This window comes from Nematolebias whitei, chromosome 20 (assembly GCF_014905685.2).
Source record: "Nematolebias whitei isolate Nwh7 chromosome 20, NemWhi1, whole genome shotgun sequence".
NCBI classification, from domain to species: domain Eukaryota; kingdom Metazoa; phylum Chordata; class Actinopteri; order Cyprinodontiformes; family Rivulidae; genus Nematolebias; species Nematolebias whitei.
Genome location: NC_056517.1, coordinates 4606723 through 4625504, shown reverse-complemented (window position 1 = coordinate 4625504; position 18782 = coordinate 4606723). Strand labels below are relative to the sequence as shown.

Below are 18782 nucleotides of genomic sequence, written 5' to 3'. Positions count from 1 at the left end.
CCAAATGTTCTCTATAGGTGAAAGATCTGGACTGCAGGCTGGCCATTTCAGTACCCGGATCCTTCTCCTACGTAGCCATGATGTTGTGATTGCTGCAGAATGTGGTCTGGCATTATCGTGTTGAAAAATGCAGGGTCTTCCCTGAAAGAGATGACGTCTAGATGGGAGCATATGTTGTTCTAGAACCTGAACATAGTTCTCTGCATTAATGGTGCCTTTCCAGACATGCAAGCTGCCCATGCCACAAGCGCTCATGCAACCCCATACCATCAGTGATGCAGGCTTCTGAACGGAGCGTTGATAACAACTTGGGCTATCCTTGTCCTCTCTGGTCCGGATGACATGGCGTCCCAGTGTTCCATAAAGAACTTCAAATCGTGACTCATCTGACCACAGAACAGTCTTCCATTTTGCCACACTCCATTTTAAATGACCCCTGGCCCAGTGCAAACATCTGAGCTTGTGGAGCTTGCTTAGAAATGGCTTCCTCTTTGCACTGTAGAGTTTCAGCTGGCAACGGCGGATGGCACAGTGGATTGTGTTCACTGACAATGCTTTCTGGAAGTATTCCTGAGCCCATTCTGTTAGTTCCTTGACAGTGGCATTCCTGGGTGATTAAAGTAGGGTCAGGTGTATGTGAGAGACTGAAGAAAGATAGAGGAAGCGGACTGAGGGTGAAGGAGAAAAGGTAGAGGGAACTAAACAGGAATAACCACAGAGAATACACAAAAATCCCCAAAACAAACCCAACAATAAAGTGCTAAAACACAGATGGATAAGAATCTAAACTGACAAAACACAACTGAACGCAAAAGACAGATGGAGGAAAAAAAACTATGAATGAAATAAGAGTAGGGTGGCACGGTTGGTAGAGCTGACGCTTCTCAGCGAGCAAGTTGCCAGTTCCAATCCCAGCCAGGGGCCTTTCTGGGTGGAGTTTGCATGTTCTCTCCGTGTATGCGTGGGTTTTCTTCGGGTACTCCGGTTTACTCCAACAGACCAAAAACATGCATGTTAGGCTGATTGGTAACTCTAAATTGTCCCTAGGTGTGAGTGAGAGAGTGAATGGTTATTTGTCTCATTTGTCTCTATGTGTCCCTGTGATGGACTGGAGACCTGTCCAGGGTGTCCCTGCCTCTTGCAGAGTGATTGCTGCTGGATATGGGCACCAGTGACCCCTGCGACCCAAAATGGAAAAAGCAGGTAAAGATAAAGGATGAATGAAAATAAAAGTAAAAGAAAAACTCAACGAACTTGATGAATAACAGAAAATCTTACTATGACATATTTCAATTTGAACCTGCATCCTGTTGGCTTAAACTCGTTTTCTTTTTATTTATTCAGATTGATGGGCTGCGCTTTGTCAGAGATCAGCTGTTCTTCTCTGGGCTCAGCTCTGAAGTCGAACCCCTCCCATCTGACACAACTGGACCTGAGTAACAACAACCTGTCTGACTCCAAAGTGAAGGCGCTCTGTGGTTTCCTGGAGAGTCCAAACTGTAGACTGGAGGTTCTGAGGTCAGTTCACTGCAGCTGTTGGAGGTTTTCTATGTTTGTCCAACTTCATGCTGCTCTTTGTGTGTGCAGTTAGCAAATTATTTCATTAACTAAGGAATGCTGTTCAAATTATTATTGGATGAACATCTATAACTGATTATTTTTTTAGGGCATCCCATAGCTAATCAGCTAAACAAAAACATTCACATACAAAAAAAACAGCCAATTAGTAAAAATTACTGATATCTATCTAAAGCCCTATTTGCACGGGATTAGTTTTACCTAGGTACCACATGCGCTTTGCAGTAATTACAGGGATTGTCTGTGTTGTTAATCCCGTGCAAATCGGCCATGTCAGTAATTTGTAAAGTAAAAATTCCCCCGCAAATTACCTACTATATTTTGCTGAACTCCGAGGTCCTGTGATAATACTAATCTAATGTGAATAGGCATCTCTGTGATTTTGACAGAAATGGGCGGGATCCGATACGTAATGAGGCGTTTTTTGTTTTTGTTTAAGCAAAATCATTTGGAAAAATATAGAACAAGGCTATTTTAAATGAATGCGCTGCTCGCTTCAGCTTTTGTAGATGCTGCTACTTCTTTATCTGCAAATGACAGCAGGTACAGAGACACTCGCATAATCAGCTGACCGATCTGTCCATCCATCCATTATATTCAATTCAATTCAAAAATACTTTATGAATCCCAAAGGGAAATTATTTGTTGTTGTAACTCGTTATCCTCATTTCATTAAGAGATGCTATAGATACTGATGACTGCAGGCAGGAAGGATCTCTTGTAAAGGTCCATCCCACAGTGGATCCTAAGAAACTGGCTGCAGATGCTGTCCAATCCGTCCACCCAGACTCGGTTGGCCTCTCGGTTCTCTGGGGCTGTAGGACCGCCCGAATGCCGGGCAGAACTCCTCCCAGAGCGATGGCCACTCCTCCCAGCAGTCTGCCGAGCTCCTCATCCCTGCAGACAGCCAACTGTATGTGCCAAGGGACGATCCTGTCCTTCCGTTGTCATGAGTCGTGTTTCCTGCTTGTTCCAGGATATCAGTGGTCAGGCACTCGAGCACAGCTGGAAGGTAGATGAGAATGCATCCACAGAACATTCTTTTCAACTCATTTGAGATTTGGGGCTGTAGCTGAGATATTATTTGAGCTTTTGAGATGTTAATCAGCTGCTGTTGGTTGTAGAAAACTGACTTGTTGCCATGGTTATGCATCATAACAAATGTCCAAAAATAAAAAAAAATCAGTAAAAATCCTTCCAGCTGCACAGCATCTGATACCAGAGGAAACAATCATCCAAAAAATGTGATTTACATCCAGAAAAAGAGGAATTAAAGTTTCCAAAAGCAAAATCTCAGAATGAAAGTAACAGAACTGCTCCAACATGCAGCCACCTTGAGTGGTGCAATTCTAGAACAATTTACCCGCTTCTTCCTTTTTGGGTAGCAGGAGTTGCTGGTGCCCATGTCCAACTATCACTGTATGAGAGGCAGGGGACACCCTGGACAGGTCGCAAGTCCATTTCAACCGGCGGGTCAGCGGACATGTGACCACTCACGTGCAAGATGGGTGACAGTTGTCCATCTGAGCTTTTTTTACCTCTTAAACTGTCCGGTCGGAACTGCCTCCTCCTCAACAAGTAGATTAACACAATTTTATATTGTGCATTCTTATTTAGGTTTTTTTGTGCTGATTCGTAAAACCACATCAAAGCCTGAGACTGGCCCGGACCGCACATTAAGCACATTATTATGGACCAGTGCATTAACATCATATCTGGAAGATGTCCGTAAATTTCAGCTAAATCTCAGGCTTTGGTTATCCCGTGCGAATGCGCCACATAAAAAGCAGACATTGGGGAATTATTTATTTATTACATGTGGTCCCGAGGTAAAACTAATCCCGTGCGAATAGGGCTTTAGGAAGCCAGCAGATTACATTGTATCCACTTTGTTGCAGTCTCCCATCCTGAGCAAGCACATTGGCAACAGTGGAAAGGAAAAACTCCCTATTAACAGGAAGAAAACTCCAGCTTAACCAGGCTCAGGATGAGCAGCCATCTGCTTCAACCAGCTGGGTTTGAGAGGACAGAAAGGAGAAACAAACACAAAATGACAGGTCCAGATGCACTTTCTATTGGAGGAAAGACAAAGAAAAACAAGGATAGAAATAATTACAAATACAAACAGAGTAGAGCAAGTAAAGACCACAGCAGAGTGAGGAAATGTGGGCAATTTGTCCTGCAGTAGTCTAAGCCTATAGCAGCATAACTGAGGGATAGCTCAGGAAACCCAAGCTTATCCTAACTATAGGATTGATTTATCCATCCATCCATCCATCCATCCATCCATCATCTTTACCCGTTTCTTCCTTTTTGGGTCGCGGGGGTCGCTGGTGCCCATCTCCAGCCATCACTGTGCAAGAGGAGGGGTACACTCTGAACACGTCTCCAGTCCATCACAGGGACACATGGAGACAAATGAGACAACCATTCACTCGCTCACTCACACCTAGGGACAATTTAGAGTTACCTGTCAGTCTAACATGCATGTTTTTGGTCTGTGACAGGAAACTGGAGTACCTGGAGAAAACCCACACATGCACGGAGAGAACATGTAAACTCCACTATAGGATTTATCAAAAAGGAAAAAGTTAAGTCTAACCACAAAAAAGGTTAAATCATGTCATCTGAACCAGTTTCTTCAAGTGAGAAACGTCGGCCATCTGGCCTAAATTGTTGTACATAATGACTGATTGTTTTGGATGGGTTTGTTTTGCACATGTTAAAGCCTACTTCTAAAATTCCAGCAGAAGGTTGGCTTGAAACACAGCAGTGAAGGTTACCTATGGGACAGATCTGAATGGCAGGTCGCAGACTGACGAAGTCCTCTGGATGGGGGACGAAATGTTTCTCACTTAAAGAAACTGGTCCAGATTACATAATTTAATCTTGTTTGTTGTTACCTACCTGGATGATTGAGTTTACAAACCTTTTTTTAAGCCTAACCTTTAAAGTATATAATGTGTCAGCTTCACAGACAGAAACTGGAAGTTGATTCTTCAAGAGAGGAGCCTGATAGGGTCTGCCTCCCATTCTGCTTTTGGAAACTTTAGGAACCGCAAGTAAACCTGCAGTCTGAGAGCGAAGTGCTCTGTTAGGAAAATATGGAACAATAAGATCTGTAATATAAGATGGAGCTAGGTTGTTGAGAACTTTGTAGGTTAGAAGTAAGACTTTGAATTCTATTCTGAATTTGACAGGGAGCCAATGGAACGAAAATAAAACTGGAGAGATATGATATCTCCTACCAACACTCATTAAAACTCTGGCAGCAGCATTGGCAGAGCAATGTGGATATCCTAACTGGGCCTTCCTGAAAGCAGAGAAGAAACCCAAACAGGACTCCAGTCAGCCATCAGGTGAAAAGGAGGAACCCAGACCCAGACCAGTGGTCATTCCGTATGTTGAGGGAGTATCAGAGAAACTGAGATGTTTATTTTCTAAACATAATGTCCCAGTGGCTTTTAAACCCCAAAATACATTATGGCAAAGACTGGTTCATCCCAAAGATCCAGTCCCCCGGCACAAACAGAGTAATGTTGTGTATGTTGTTCAGTGTCAGGAGGGTGATCAGTCTTACATCGGGGAAACTAAACAGCCACTGGCCAAAAGGATGGACCAGCACAGAAGATCAACATCATCAGGCCAGGACTCTGCGGTCTACACTCATCTCCAGGCCAGCGGTCACTCTTTCAGGGATGAAGATGTTCACATCTTGGACAGAGAGGAACGATGGTTTGAAAGAGGAGTAAAGGAGGCCATCTTTGTGAAAAGAAACCGTCCATCATTAAACAGGGGTGGAGGCCTCCGGGTTCAACTGTCCCCCTCTTACAATGCTGTGATTGCTAGTATCACTCAGCCCTCTGTGAACAGTAAACAGCCATCAGTGTGCTAATGATCCATTGTTAGGCTGATGGTCCTTCTTGACCATGTGATCAGCTGGTTTTGGTTGTCAGCAGCAAACTGGTTGATCCACTCTGAGAAGGTGCTATTTAAGAGACTGAGCTGAATACAGCACCTCAGACTGAGGAAGTCTCTCGGATGAGAGACGAAACGTTTCTACATTTTTTTGTTGTTTTGCTTTGTTTTGTTTTTTGGAATGTCCAGAGGACCAGATTTAACTTTTTTAGATTTTTCTACCTGGATAATTGAGCATGCATCAGGATGTTTACTAGTGCTGTTTCTGTGTTATGATGTGCTCTATACCCTGACTGAAACTCTTCAAACAGATTATTTCTTTGTAGATGTTCACGTAACTGACCTGCAACTATTTTCTCTAGAATTTTTGAGATGAACGTTAGATTAGATATAGGTCTATAATTGGCCCCAATTCCTGAATCATAATCAGGCTTCTTAAGTAAAAGTTTAATTACAGTGTAGCATGAATATGCGCGCCCTGTCTCTGACCTCTGACCCTTGGGGTTGTCTACCAGACTCACCATGAACTGTTTTCTTTAAAGTTGTTCTAAACTTGAATAATGTCTGTTTTCACACATTCGCTGTCCTTGGACTCAGAGTCAGCTACAGTCTGACTACCGGTAATATTTATTCTTTTCTTCTATGCCTTTAAGAAAGAAAAAAAAAAATTAATGAAGTTTGTTTTATTTGATTATAACAGATGTGAACATGAATGATGTTGATTATTGTTTGCAATCCATCCATCCATTATCTTTTACACGCTTCTTCTATTTTGGGTCACGGGGGTCGCCGGTGCCCATGTCCAGCAATCACAGTACAAGGGGCGGGGTACACCCTGGACAGGTCTCCAGTCCATCACAGGGCCACATAGAGACAAACGAGACAAAAACCCATTCACTCTCTCACTCACACCTAGGGACATTTCAGAGTTACCAATCAGCCTAACATGCATGTTTATGGTCTGTGGGACGGCCCTCAAGCCTTATGGCAAGCCAAGTGTCTCGTTAATAGGTAAAAGTAGCTATTAATGAGACACTTGGCTTGCCATAGAGAGCCACCTTCATGTCGCTCCGGAACTCAGGGAGCAAACGTCATATCAGCTGCATTTCGCCTGGGCAGCGCGGCAAAATGCAGCTGATTTCACCATTAAAGTGCATTTATTAAGGAAGAGTTCAATTGAGGCACACATTTGCTATAACGTTGAGCAAACAATTGTTTTTACTGTAGGTGGTTATCTTGTTAAATTTTGAATAAATGCACAGCGAGTCCTCCCTCTGCACACTCCCACGGCCACAAATCGATTTTTGAAATGCAGCTGATTTGACCATTAAAGTGCATTTATTTGCTATAATTTTGAGCAAACAAATAATTGTTTTTAAGTGTTAATCTTGTTAAATTAAATAATAAATAATATTGTTAAGTACGTAACCATTAATCAGAGACTAATTAAGCAGATCCAAAATGGGGATATTAATTAGTGGAAATACCTCTTTAAACGGTCTGGTTGGGATTGGATCTAGCAGACATGTTGATGGATTGGATGAAGCTATTATTTTTTTACAATTCAGAGAACTCAACAAGACAAAAACAGTTCAAGCATAAATCAGTTTCTAGTGACATTTTTATAGCTGCCTCATTTGACAGGAAATCAGAGGCAGTAGTAGGAAAGATGGTGTGAATTTTATGCCTAATGGAAATAATTTTATTTATAAAAAATCTCATGACGTTATCACTGCTTGTAGCTGTAGACATACATGACTCAATAGAGGTAGAACTTATCATTAGTGTAACTCTAGTATTGAACAGAAACCTGGGGTTATTTTTATTCTCATATTAAATATGAATATACAGTTCTAGCTTTACGGAGGGCTTTCTTATATGTTAGCAGGCTATCTCTCCTAATTAAATAAATTATTCAATGTTATTGGAGCGCCATTTTCTTTCCAGCTTTCTAGATGCCTGTTTTAATGTATGTAACTGAGAATTGAATCAAAGAGCCAGCTTCCCTCTGACTGATCACTTTATTTTTCAGAGGAGCAATTTTATCAAGTGAAATCTGCATTGAAGTTATAAAATTATCAACAAGTATTTTTGAATTGAATTGAAAAATTGAACTGAGAGGAGACCCGGGGAAGACCCAGGACATGCTGAAAAGACTATGTCTCTCGGTTGGTCTGGGAATGCCCTGGGATCCCCCCAGAAGAGCTAGAAGAGGTGGCTATGGAAAGAGATGTTTGAGCCTCCCTGCTCAAGCTGCTGCCCCCGCGACCAGACTTCAGAACAAGTAAAAGATATTGGATGGATGGACTGAATTGAACAAGATCATCAAGGTTACTGCTCTTTGGCGCATTACTCTGCAAGATAGAGGAAAACACCAAAGAAAGAGATATTAAAGTCCATGCTCAATAATCCAGGTTCAAAATCCAACAAAGTTAAGTCAGGTCCTCTGGACAGTTTCTTTTTGTTGAAAGGTTTCGTCTTTCATCCAAAAGACTTAATTAGTCTGAGGAGCCACAACAAACTCAGTCTTATAAATAGCCACTTCACATAATGGGTCAACCAGTTTGATGGTGCTAAAATGGTTTCTGGAGTCCACCTTCTCCTCCACCGGCTAGTCTGAGGCAGCCATGGCCAAAGCGGTTCAAAACATCAAAGTACATGCTCAATAATCCAGGTAAAAAAAATCCAACAAAGTTGTCAGGTCCTCTAGATGGTTTCTTTTTGTTGAAACGTTTCGTCTTTCATCAAAGACTTCATCAGTCCTTTGGCCATGGCTCCCTAAAAGGAACTTCAGTAAATACTTGAGTATTTCATGAATTGTTAGGGTTTTGATTTGCAGCTTTAGTTGTAGGTGGGGCAACATTCTCCAAAGTGAGGCCCAATCAAAAACAGCTTAAAAACCACTGTTTCAAGGAATGCTAGGCCTTGAATTGATCCAGTTTTTGTGTCTCTGACATCCAGCAAAACTAATTATGTCCACTTCAGTCATTTAGTTCAAATTTCAGTTTGAACCTGCATCCTGTTGGCTTCAGCTCACATCTTTTATTCTTTATTCAGACTGGAACGCTGCAGCATTTCAGAGATCGGCTGTTCTTCTCTGGGCTCAGCTCTGAAGTCCAACCCCTCCCATCTGACACAACTGGACCTGAGTAACAACAACCTGACTGACTCTGGAGTGAAGGAGCTCTGTGGTTTCCTGGAGAGTCCAAACTGTAAACTTGAGGTTCTGAGGTCAGTTCACTGCAGCTGTTGGAGGTTTTCTATGTTTGTCCAACTAAAATCATTCCCTGATACTTCACAATTTATTAATTTATAAATGTGGCTTATTTGGTAGAGCTGTTGCCTCTCAGCAAGGTCGCCAGATCGAATCCTGGCCAGGGGCTTTTTTGGGTGGAGTTTACAGGTTCTCTTCGTGCTGCGTGGGTTTTCTCCAGGTATTCAGGCTTCCTCCCACAGACCAAAACATGCATGTTAGGCTGGTTGGTAACTCTAAATTGTCCCTAGGTATGAGTGAGAGTGAATGGTTGGTGGTCTTGTTTTGTCTTCATGTGTTCCTATGTTGGACTAGAGACCTGTCCAGGTGTCCCTGTGATGGACTGGAGACCTGAAAAGGAAGAAGTGGGTAAAGATGATGGATTGATCAAATATACATCACTTACCATCTGCTCTGTGTGCATGTGTGTGTGTCTTTGTTTATGTTACTTTGTAAGGCTAATTTTTCCAACTTGTACTACATCGTGAGGACAAACTGCTCCTAGGCTTAGGGTAAAGGTAAGGGTTAGGCTATAGAAATTATTGAAAAATGAATGTAAGTCAATGCAAAATCCCTGTAAAGATAAAAAGACAAGTGTGTGTGTGTGCGTGTCGTTGGTAAAATATCTAACAAGCCACTGGATTAAATTTTCAGGTTAATCATTGACTAATCAACCTTAGTTTGCAAAAAGAAAAATTAAAAATCTGCAACAGTGAATTTTACAGATATTGAGCCTTATTTTGGTGTGGGAGTCCTCCACAACACAGACTCTGAGGTCCAACAGAACTCCTCTGATGATCTTGGTGTGAAACTGTGGGATAAAGGCCACAGGTAATATTTCTTCAAGAAGCGTTAGGCCTGTGGAGCGCGCTCCTCTGGGGGGGTCCAGGGCGGTGCCGGAGCCGGGGAGGGGGGGCAACGTTGCAGAATAACTCTTTTCCACAGGCCCAACCATTGCAATGCGTAGTTGCAGCCCAAACCGATTTTATTGAAGCACAACGGTCGTGGACTTCAGAAGGAATAAACAAACCTACCCCCCCACATAGGAGGATCTGCAGTGGAAGTGGTCTCCAGCTACAAGTACTTGTGTGTGCACCTGAACAATAACCTTAGCTGGAGCAACAACACCACCAGCCTGATCAAGAAAGCTCATCAGAGACTCTACTTCCTCAGGCGGCTGAGACGAGCTGGTCTGGGAAGTTCAGTCCTCACCTCCTTCTACAGGTGTGCAGTGGAGAGCATCCTGTGCTCCAGCATCAACGTGTGGCATGGAGGCTGCACATAAGATGTTGGAGTCAGTCTCTCCACCATCACAAACATTTACACCTCCAGCACACACACTTTTTGCCCCGCTCCCCGCAGGCAGAAGGCTGAGGAGCATTAAGTGTAGAACCACTAGACTGAGGAACAGCTTCTACCCTGAAGCTGTTAGACTCAATATCTAACCAGGATAATCACCATGAAGAAAAATAAATCACTATAATGCCACTTTATTGTTGATATGTGCTGCTGACTATCCATGCTGCTGATCTCATGCTGCTGATTTACTTCACATTGCTGTATTCATTCATGCTCATCTGCTCACACAGACTCATGTTCGTGCTGCTGTTGTTTGGCGTATTGTTTTTGTACCACTAGTGTTTAACGTATTCTTAGTTTAGTGTTTTTCTTAGTTCATATCTTAGATCTTTTACTGTTTTTCTTCTACAATTTATACTTTTATTGGATGTAACTGGTACCCTGTGTACATAGTTTCGTTCCACCTCATGTACCACATGCAATAATGACAAAGAACCTTGACCTTCTTTATAACGGAGTGTAAGTTAGGAGAATGTATGTGTCATGAGTATGTGTCAGAGATTTTTTGGTAAAAGGTTATGGATGTTTTATTATTAACATTCTTCCCCTGAGAAAAAAACAAATGAATTATCTCCTGAAACACTCTCTTATCCTGAACTAGAGAGATGCCCATGCTGTGAAGGCATAACAGTATGTTATCGCTAAGATCAAGGATTTCTATTGAGGACCTCTAAATTGAGTTAATTCATTGTGTTTTTAAAAAGACGTGAGGAAGACGTCTGTCACATTTATATGTTTAAGATCCAAGTCAACCCAGCTGAGGTGAGTTCTCATGCTTCGATGCTTGCTCCTTGTTCTAAACGCTCACGGCAGGTGTTGTTCCAAAAAGAGTTTGTGCGCACAGCCTGTTAGTCATCAGTGGACAAACTAATCATTTAGTTCATATTTCTGTTTGAACCTGCATCCTGTTGGCTTCAGCTCACATCTTGTATTCTTTATTCAGATTGTGGAACTGCGGTTTGTCAAAGATCAGCTGTCCTTTTCTGGTCTCAGCTCTGAAGTCCAACCCCTCCCATCTGATAGAACTGGACCTGAATACAAACAACCTGAAGAAACCAGATGTTGAGCAGCTGTTGGGTCTTGTGGGGAGTCCAGACTACAAACTGCAGACTCTGAGGTCAGTAGCTGGTCCGAGTAAGTCCTGTCAGCTGTATTAGACTAAACCCAGCCATTATCAAAGCAAAGATCCAGTCTCCTGCAAACCTGCAGCTTTTCTTAGTAGAGCCGTTAAACTACTTCATGACTGGACTCCAAGACAACAGTCAACCATTCAGATTAGCCAGAAGCTAGTGTTCACATGTTTGTGTTGTTGTGAAGATGACTGTTGTTTCCATGTTGACTGGAAATAAAGCTGGACTCCAGCTGACAGCCTGACAACAGAGCCTGTATCATGTCAACACGAAACAGCTGATCAGTTTCTGCTTTGTCACAGCTCTGGGATCAGAAATGGCTGTCTTCTCATTTTTCTGCATTTGGAAATGATTACCTTTGTGAAGGAAAATGATAAATGGACTGTACTTATATAGTGCCTTTCTATCTGATCAAGATGCTCAAGATACTGAAGTTAAGATGAGCTGAGTCCTCCTGACCGTCCACGAAGGCTGTGTGGAAAAGAGACCTTGCTGGAATCATGATGATAATCAAGTGACTTTAATCTACATTTTCTAGTGTAACATTTATGGTTCTATCTGTCTTGTTCTGTTCGTGACAGTGAGTTAAAACTGGAGTTTAAAAGAAGTCAAAATAAGCATCAAAGACTCAAGCTGTAATCACGATTTTCTGTCAAATTCAAGTTTCATCTAAATGCCACATGGGTGTAAGTTGCATTCAATGTTTCATTTTCTGCTTTAAACAAATTTTGACCAGTCTTCAAGTTCAGCACCAGTTTTTAAAATGTAGAGCTCTTGTTGAAAATAAAACTGTGGGCTTCCTGTCTGATGCAGTCAAAGACGGGGTAGCTTCAGAGGAGAATAATCTGATGGATGAAGTACTCCTGTCTTTTTTGTTTGGTCTGAAATACATTTTCTTTTTAAACGTATACTCCCAAAAAGGAATAAAAACATCCACTTAACAAAAAAACTCGACTACACTTTACATGCTGAGCAAGAAAGGACTTACAAATGTCTAACATGTAAGTTGTCTGTCCATCCATTCATTGCCTTCACCTGAGCCATGGGGAGCTGGTTCCAGTCCAGCTGTGACGGGTGTGTGTTAGACCCTGAACAGGTCCCTAGAGAGACAAACAGCTGAGGGAAAAGAACACTTCGTTTTCAGTGTTTAGACCAGAGGTGTCCAAACTTTTTAATTTGTGGACCAAAACTGTCCAGATAAACATAACCACAACCACAGATATGATTAGATTTAGATAATTAACACAAATATAGTATTTTAATGATTTTATTTCCAGCTGCCACCTGCTGGATCCACTCAAACTACATGCAGAAATCTAAAAGATAAATCAGGTCCTCTGGACAGATTCAAAAAATAAAAAAATATAAAAACTTGTTGAAATGTTTCGCCTTTTATCCGAAAGACTTCTTCAGTCTGAGGAGCTGCAATAAACTCAGTCTTATAAACTGCACCTTCTCATAGTGGATCAACCAGTTTGTTGTTGACGTCCAGAACTAGCTGTTCACACGATTCAAGTTCAAGCCAAATATATTGTCATTCACATCACACGTGGTACATGAGGTGGAACAAAATTAGGTACACAGGGTCCCAGTTACACCCAACAATAGCAAAAATATAAAGTGTAAAAAAACAAAGGATCCAAGATATACACTAAGATATACGGTAAACGAATGCCAAATGGTACGCTAAAACAGGCTCTCAAACTTTTTGGGTTGAGGGACCCCTTACAGGGCGAAAGATTTTCAGGGACCCCCTCATGTTTAATAAATAATGTTCTTTCAATTTGTCTCTTTAATTCTAGAGCCATTCTAATTTATTTCTATTAATTCTAGAACTGCGCCACTCAAAGTGGATGTATGTTGGAGTAGCTGTTACTTTCATTCTGGGATATTGCTTTTGAAAACTTTATTTCCTCTTTTTCTGAATGTAATCCCCCCCCCCCCCCCCCGATCATTACTTCCTCTGGTATCAGATGCTGTGCGGCTGGAAGGATTTTTACTGAAAACATTTTTACTTTTGGACATTTATTATAATCCATAACCACAAGGTAGTTTTTACAACCAGGAGCAGCTGATTAACATCTCAAAGCTCAAATAATACCTCAAATACAGCCCCAAATCCCAAATGAGTTGTAAAGGAGGCGCCGTGGATGCATCTCCGTCTACCTGGTGGAAGTGCTCGAGTGACTGCCGAGATCCTGGAGCTGGCAGGAAACAACTCACGACTAGATGACCAAGATCATTCCCCAACACCTGCAGCTGGCTGTCTGCAATGATGAGGAGCTCAACAAGCTGTTGAGAGGAGTGACCATCGCTCAGGGAGGAGTTCGCTCAACATTCAGGTGGTCCTGCTGCCCAGGAGGACCAAGAGGCCCGCACGGTCCAGGTGGATGGATCGGCATCTGCAGTTTCTTCAGATCTGCTGTGGGATGGACTGCTGCAGATCCTTCCTGCCCACAGCCATCAGCATGTAGAACAACTCTTTAATGGCAGCATGATGGCTCGGTGGTTAGTACTGTTGCCTCACAGCAAGAAGGTCCTGGGTTCAATCCCTGGTTGGACCTGGGGTCTTTCTGTGTGGAGTTTACATGTTCTTCTCGTTTTTGTGTGGGTTTCTCTGGGTTCTCCAGTTTTCTCCTACAAACCAAAAAACTTGCATGTTTTTTTTTATTTGAGCCACAGTAGAAATGTCTGTGGATTCTTCAGGCCCAGGCCTCCATTCCAAGAGATCTGTGACCTCAATGGGATTTGCCTGGTTAAATAAAGGTTAATAAATAATAAATGAAACCAGGATGATGAGCTGCAACATTTAATTTCTCTTTGTGATTAATAAAGTATTTTGAATTGAATTGATGACATGGAAATGTTTGTGTAAAAATATATTTAAGACCAGTTCTTTAATAGTGTTAATACAATTTCTATATTAGTTTCAATATGGGATATTTTTCAATCAAGACAATAATTTTAATTTCAACTACCAAAAATTAGTTTTGAGAAAATTAACAGTATCAAAAACCACTTTAAAACTTTACCTATTCATATAATAAACACATTAAATGTATTTCCACCTTCAAATAATCACAGAAAACTTTTTACATAAAGCTGAACAGAATCATAACAGCAGAAGTCATATCAAGTAAATATTTATAGAATTAAAAGTATTAAAAACCACTTTAAAACTTGACTTATTCTCACAATGAACATAATAAATGCTAAAATGTTTACCTTTGGTTTTAATACGTCCTCACCTGTCGTCCTGCCCGGCACCTCCTTGCAGAATAGTTAGTCTTCCAAAATGCCCAGGGGTAGCGCACAAAAATAATTAATTGAGCCACAGTAGAAATGTCTGGATTCTTCCAAGTGAATAGAAAATTGCTCACATAAACGCAGTCTCTCCAGCAGCTGTGACTGTACGTCAGCTGAGAGTTCTTCAGTTCTTCTCTTAACAGTGTCCTTTGAAAGTGGTACAGCTTTAAGCTTATTAGCTGCCTCTGCACCCAGGACAACTTCATACATTTCCACTGCTGCTGGGAGAGTAAGTTCTTGTCCAGTCGAGTGTGGCTTCTTACTTTTTGTGATCCGTTGAGCCAATTAATAAGATGACCAGACGTCCCCAATTTCCGGGGACAGTCCCCATTTTGGACGTGTACCCGGCTAAAGCTGTCCCCGAAAATGTCCCCGATTTTAGCGTTTTATGAATGAAAAAACAAGGATATGCTGTGTGTACACTGTTATTACAGTAGCCAGGTAGAAAGTGTGAGTACTGTATGTTGCGTGCAACAACAGCTATTACTGCAGCTGGTTGCACTGCTGCTGTTACAAAGAAGAAGAAGAGCGCAGCACATCGCCTTTAAAACAGAAGAGGCAGCGCGAGGAGTTCTCCTGTGTTTTGGTATGTGTGAACAGATTTATTTTATTTGAACTGGGCTAATCCTAGCTGAGATAAATGTTTGGTTTGTGGTAGGAAATGTTTTTAGTGTCGTCAGTTGTGCCCAGGTAAAAATAAAAATAGGGCTTAGGTGTGTTTAACTGAGTGAACATATGAAAGTTACGCAGTGACAAAAAAAAAGGTTAAATCATGTTTTGTGGACAGTCTCCCTTAAAGAAACTGGAGCAGATGACACGACTTAACCTTTTTATTTTGTTATCTACCTGTATGATGGAGCCTACAAAGCATTTTTCCTAAGTGACAAACTGAATTGAAAATGATGAGGGAGAGATCATCTGCTTAAATGTGCAAGCTGGTTCGTGTGCTGCAGCTGGAACATCCACTCCACAGACTAAGCAACGTCTCCTCTTGTATTTTTAATAAATAATCAAAAAATTAAAAATGCGCCATGACTTTGGACTTTTAGGGGCAGAGATTTGAGTTGTCGGATCCGAGCAAACAGTTGCTGGAACACACCCGGCCAAAATGAGTGTTCACAGAACTTGTTCCGGCTCAAATTAACCCCCGCTGATACCAGATCTACAGTTTTTTTTCTGATATGGGTACAGATACTGATACCAATATCAGATTGGTGCATCTCCAAGCTCCTCATTCATACCCACCTCATCAGGCTCATCTGAAGGTAGCAATATAATATAATTAGTGAAGCGTCTACAAGAAGGGACAGAGCAGACTGTACTTCTTCAGGAAGCTGAAGTCCTTCAGTGTTTGCAGCAAGATGCTGCATATCTTCTATAAGTCTGTTGTAGAGAGTGTTGTCTCTTCTGCCATCATCTGCTGGGGGAGCAGCACCAGAGCAACTTAAAAAAGATCAAGAAGCTCATAAAGAAGGCTGGCTCAGCAAGGGGGACTCCTCTAGAACCTTTGGAGATGATTGTACAAAGGATTCTTCATAAAATGAAGAACATTATAGACAACTCTCAGCATCCTCTTCATCAGACTGTCATACAACAACAGAGTGTCTTCAGTCAGAGGCTTCTTCAGATCTGCTGTAGGACAGACACTACAAGAGATCCTTCCTGTCACAGCATCAGCATCTAAAACAACTCATGAAACCAGGATGTTGCATTTAATTTCTCTCTGGGATTAATAAAGTATTTTTTAATTGAATTACACAATAATGTAAGATGCATCAGGGTTTTCTCATACCATTTACCCTCCCATCAGATTTACTTGTGGAGGACACAACTCCCCATCCCTCGCATGCAACACCTCTCAACGTCTCTAGAAAATTAGGGAAAATTGGAACATTATCACAGCTACAATTTAAAATAGAGGATATTTTTTTAAAACCTGCCTCAGGGATTATTCTTAAACACTTCTGCCATGAAACATTTTTAGTTTTATGACGCCCTGCAGTCGGTGCCATAAACACACATTGCATTTTAATTGCAGGGAATATCCAAATACCGAACATGAACAAATAAATGCCTTGTCCTTCATACACTTGAAATCAAACCTGGTACTTTTTGTTACTGTACGGTTTTCAGTCCTCCTGAAGAGCCGGCGTCTCTTCTCTGGTGGTTTATCGTAGCTCAGACACAAAGTAGGATTCGTTTTCCTCCGTCAGCCGTTTGTCAACAAAGTGAAATGAGCGCACAGCATTTTGGGTGGTCCCTTCAAGTTCACAGATTTTTCAGTCACATTCGTCTTTTCATCTGCAGGTAGGCGATGGAAACTATACCACTTTTCACAGGAACACTCTTAACACGAGAAGAATTAACGTTTTGGGGGTTAAAGAGGCTGATTCATGAATAATTCAAAGTAATTTTCCTCTAAAGAGGTGGTGCCCTGAGTATTTATATATTTATGAGCATAATTAATCAATAATACACCACATGTCTCACTACAGCAGGAACAAATGTTCAGTTTAGAAAACAGCAACAACCTTTTAAACAACAGCGCTGTGCAAAGTGCAGATGTTTAAGATTAGCTAATAGCATTTTATCAGATTGGTATGCCATTATTGAGAAAGAGCAAAACAATAAAAAGGTACTTTCTTGGCTAACTATTTTAATGAAAAATATCTGCCTTTAATTTAATTATTTTACACCAACTAAATAATATGTAAAACAACTTCTGTCACTATTGAAAAACGTAACATTTTAATCTAAAACAGTGAAGTCTGGTCCTCTGGACGGGTTAAAAAAACCCCAAAGAATTGTAGAAACGTTTCGTCTTTCACCTGAAAGACTTCTTCAGTCTCCAGACCGAGATTTTATTAGAAAATGTTTCTTTATGAAAGCAGTCTTCAGACTGAAGAAGTCTTTTGGATGAAAGACTAAACGTTTCTACAATTCTTTGTTTTTGAACTCATCCAGACGACCAGACTTAACTTTTTTTTTAGATTTTTCTACCTGGATTATTGAGCATGCATCAGGATATAACAATTTAATCACACTAACAAAATAAATCAATCAAGACATCTAACTGTCAGAAAATAAACTATCAGGGTGAAGACACTTTGATTTCCAACAGTTATTTGGCTAAAACACCAGTTACCATTTCAATTTGTAGTCATTCAGATAAAAGCTGCAACTATTTGCTTTACAACTGACGAGGTCTGTGGTGGATTTGAGTCATGCTTTTATTTAATTCTAATGCAAAAGACAAAGAAAAATCAGGAACAAGTATACACAAAATCTACTAGTTAAGATAAACTATTACCTTTGAAGGTCTAGAAATAAACAGTCTCAAACAATAAGGTGTAGATGTCATCAAATCTAATAAAGTTTTGGAGGAAGTCAGTCAAAATACAGAAAATCAACGCATCACAACACTAAACTCCCAATGCTCGCTCTGGCTTGGTTCTGATCCTAGTCTTGTCCTAGTGTTGACAGAACCAAACCCAGGCAGCTACTAAAAAGAACAGTCTCGCATAAAATAAAACCTCCTCAAGGATCCTCACGGTGGAGGGGAGCCAGCTGTTCCTGGCACCATCGTTCCACAAATGGTGATATTAAAACATGGTAATAACATGCCCTCCAGATCAAATGACACAGAATAAGATAAGATGGCTCACACATAAGGATCGTTATATAATGAAGTATCACACATACACGTTTCCCCTGACAAAATCATAAACAGCATTCAGAATACACAACCTACAGATGTGGACAGTAACCGTGGTAACAGACCACAAACCTCCACACCTCACAGACTATTTAACAACAAACCTGAGAACTGAACACTTTAGTTCTGTGTGACCTCTTGTGGGTCTTCAATAGGTCATGGGACAAATCCTGTACTGGTTTTTGAGTTTGTGGCAACTCACTGGGAGCAAACAAACTCCACTTGAGTTGGGTGCAGGGTGGTGTCAGGTAATTTTAGCTTCATGTATAAAAGTAGCCTAATACTACAGTAAAGTTGGAGTTCCACCTCGGCAGTTCCGACATCGTTTCATTCATATTTTGACGTTGTGATGTGAACATTATTCATCTTACAGGAATGCCATAGCAGTGATAAAAAAACCAACAACTATACAAGTTAGTCGCATTAAAACACAATTAGGTCATTTGCATGCGACTTGTTAATTAATCAATTAACTAATTGGGGACTGCCTTTTAAAAGTCAGACATCTATTATTTTTCACCTC

General features: G+C 41.1%; 1 protein-coding gene across 1 annotated transcript in view; it reads left to right on the top strand.

The window, feature by feature from the left end:
- LOC119426803 (ribonuclease inhibitor-like) overlaps positions 1 to 16855 on the top strand; it is a 24113-nt gene extending 7258 nt beyond the window's left edge. The window contains exons 4-7 of the mRNA XM_037694385.1: positions 1335 to 1518; positions 8554 to 8727; positions 11052 to 11225; positions 16852 to 16855. Of these exons, the coding sequence (XP_037550313.1) occupies positions 1335 to 1518; positions 8554 to 8727; positions 11052 to 11225; positions 16852 to 16855 (536 nt within the window). The remainder of the gene's footprint in view (positions 1 to 1334; positions 1519 to 8553; positions 8728 to 11051; positions 11226 to 16851) is intronic.
- Positions 16856 to 18782: the final 1927 nt, after the last annotated feature.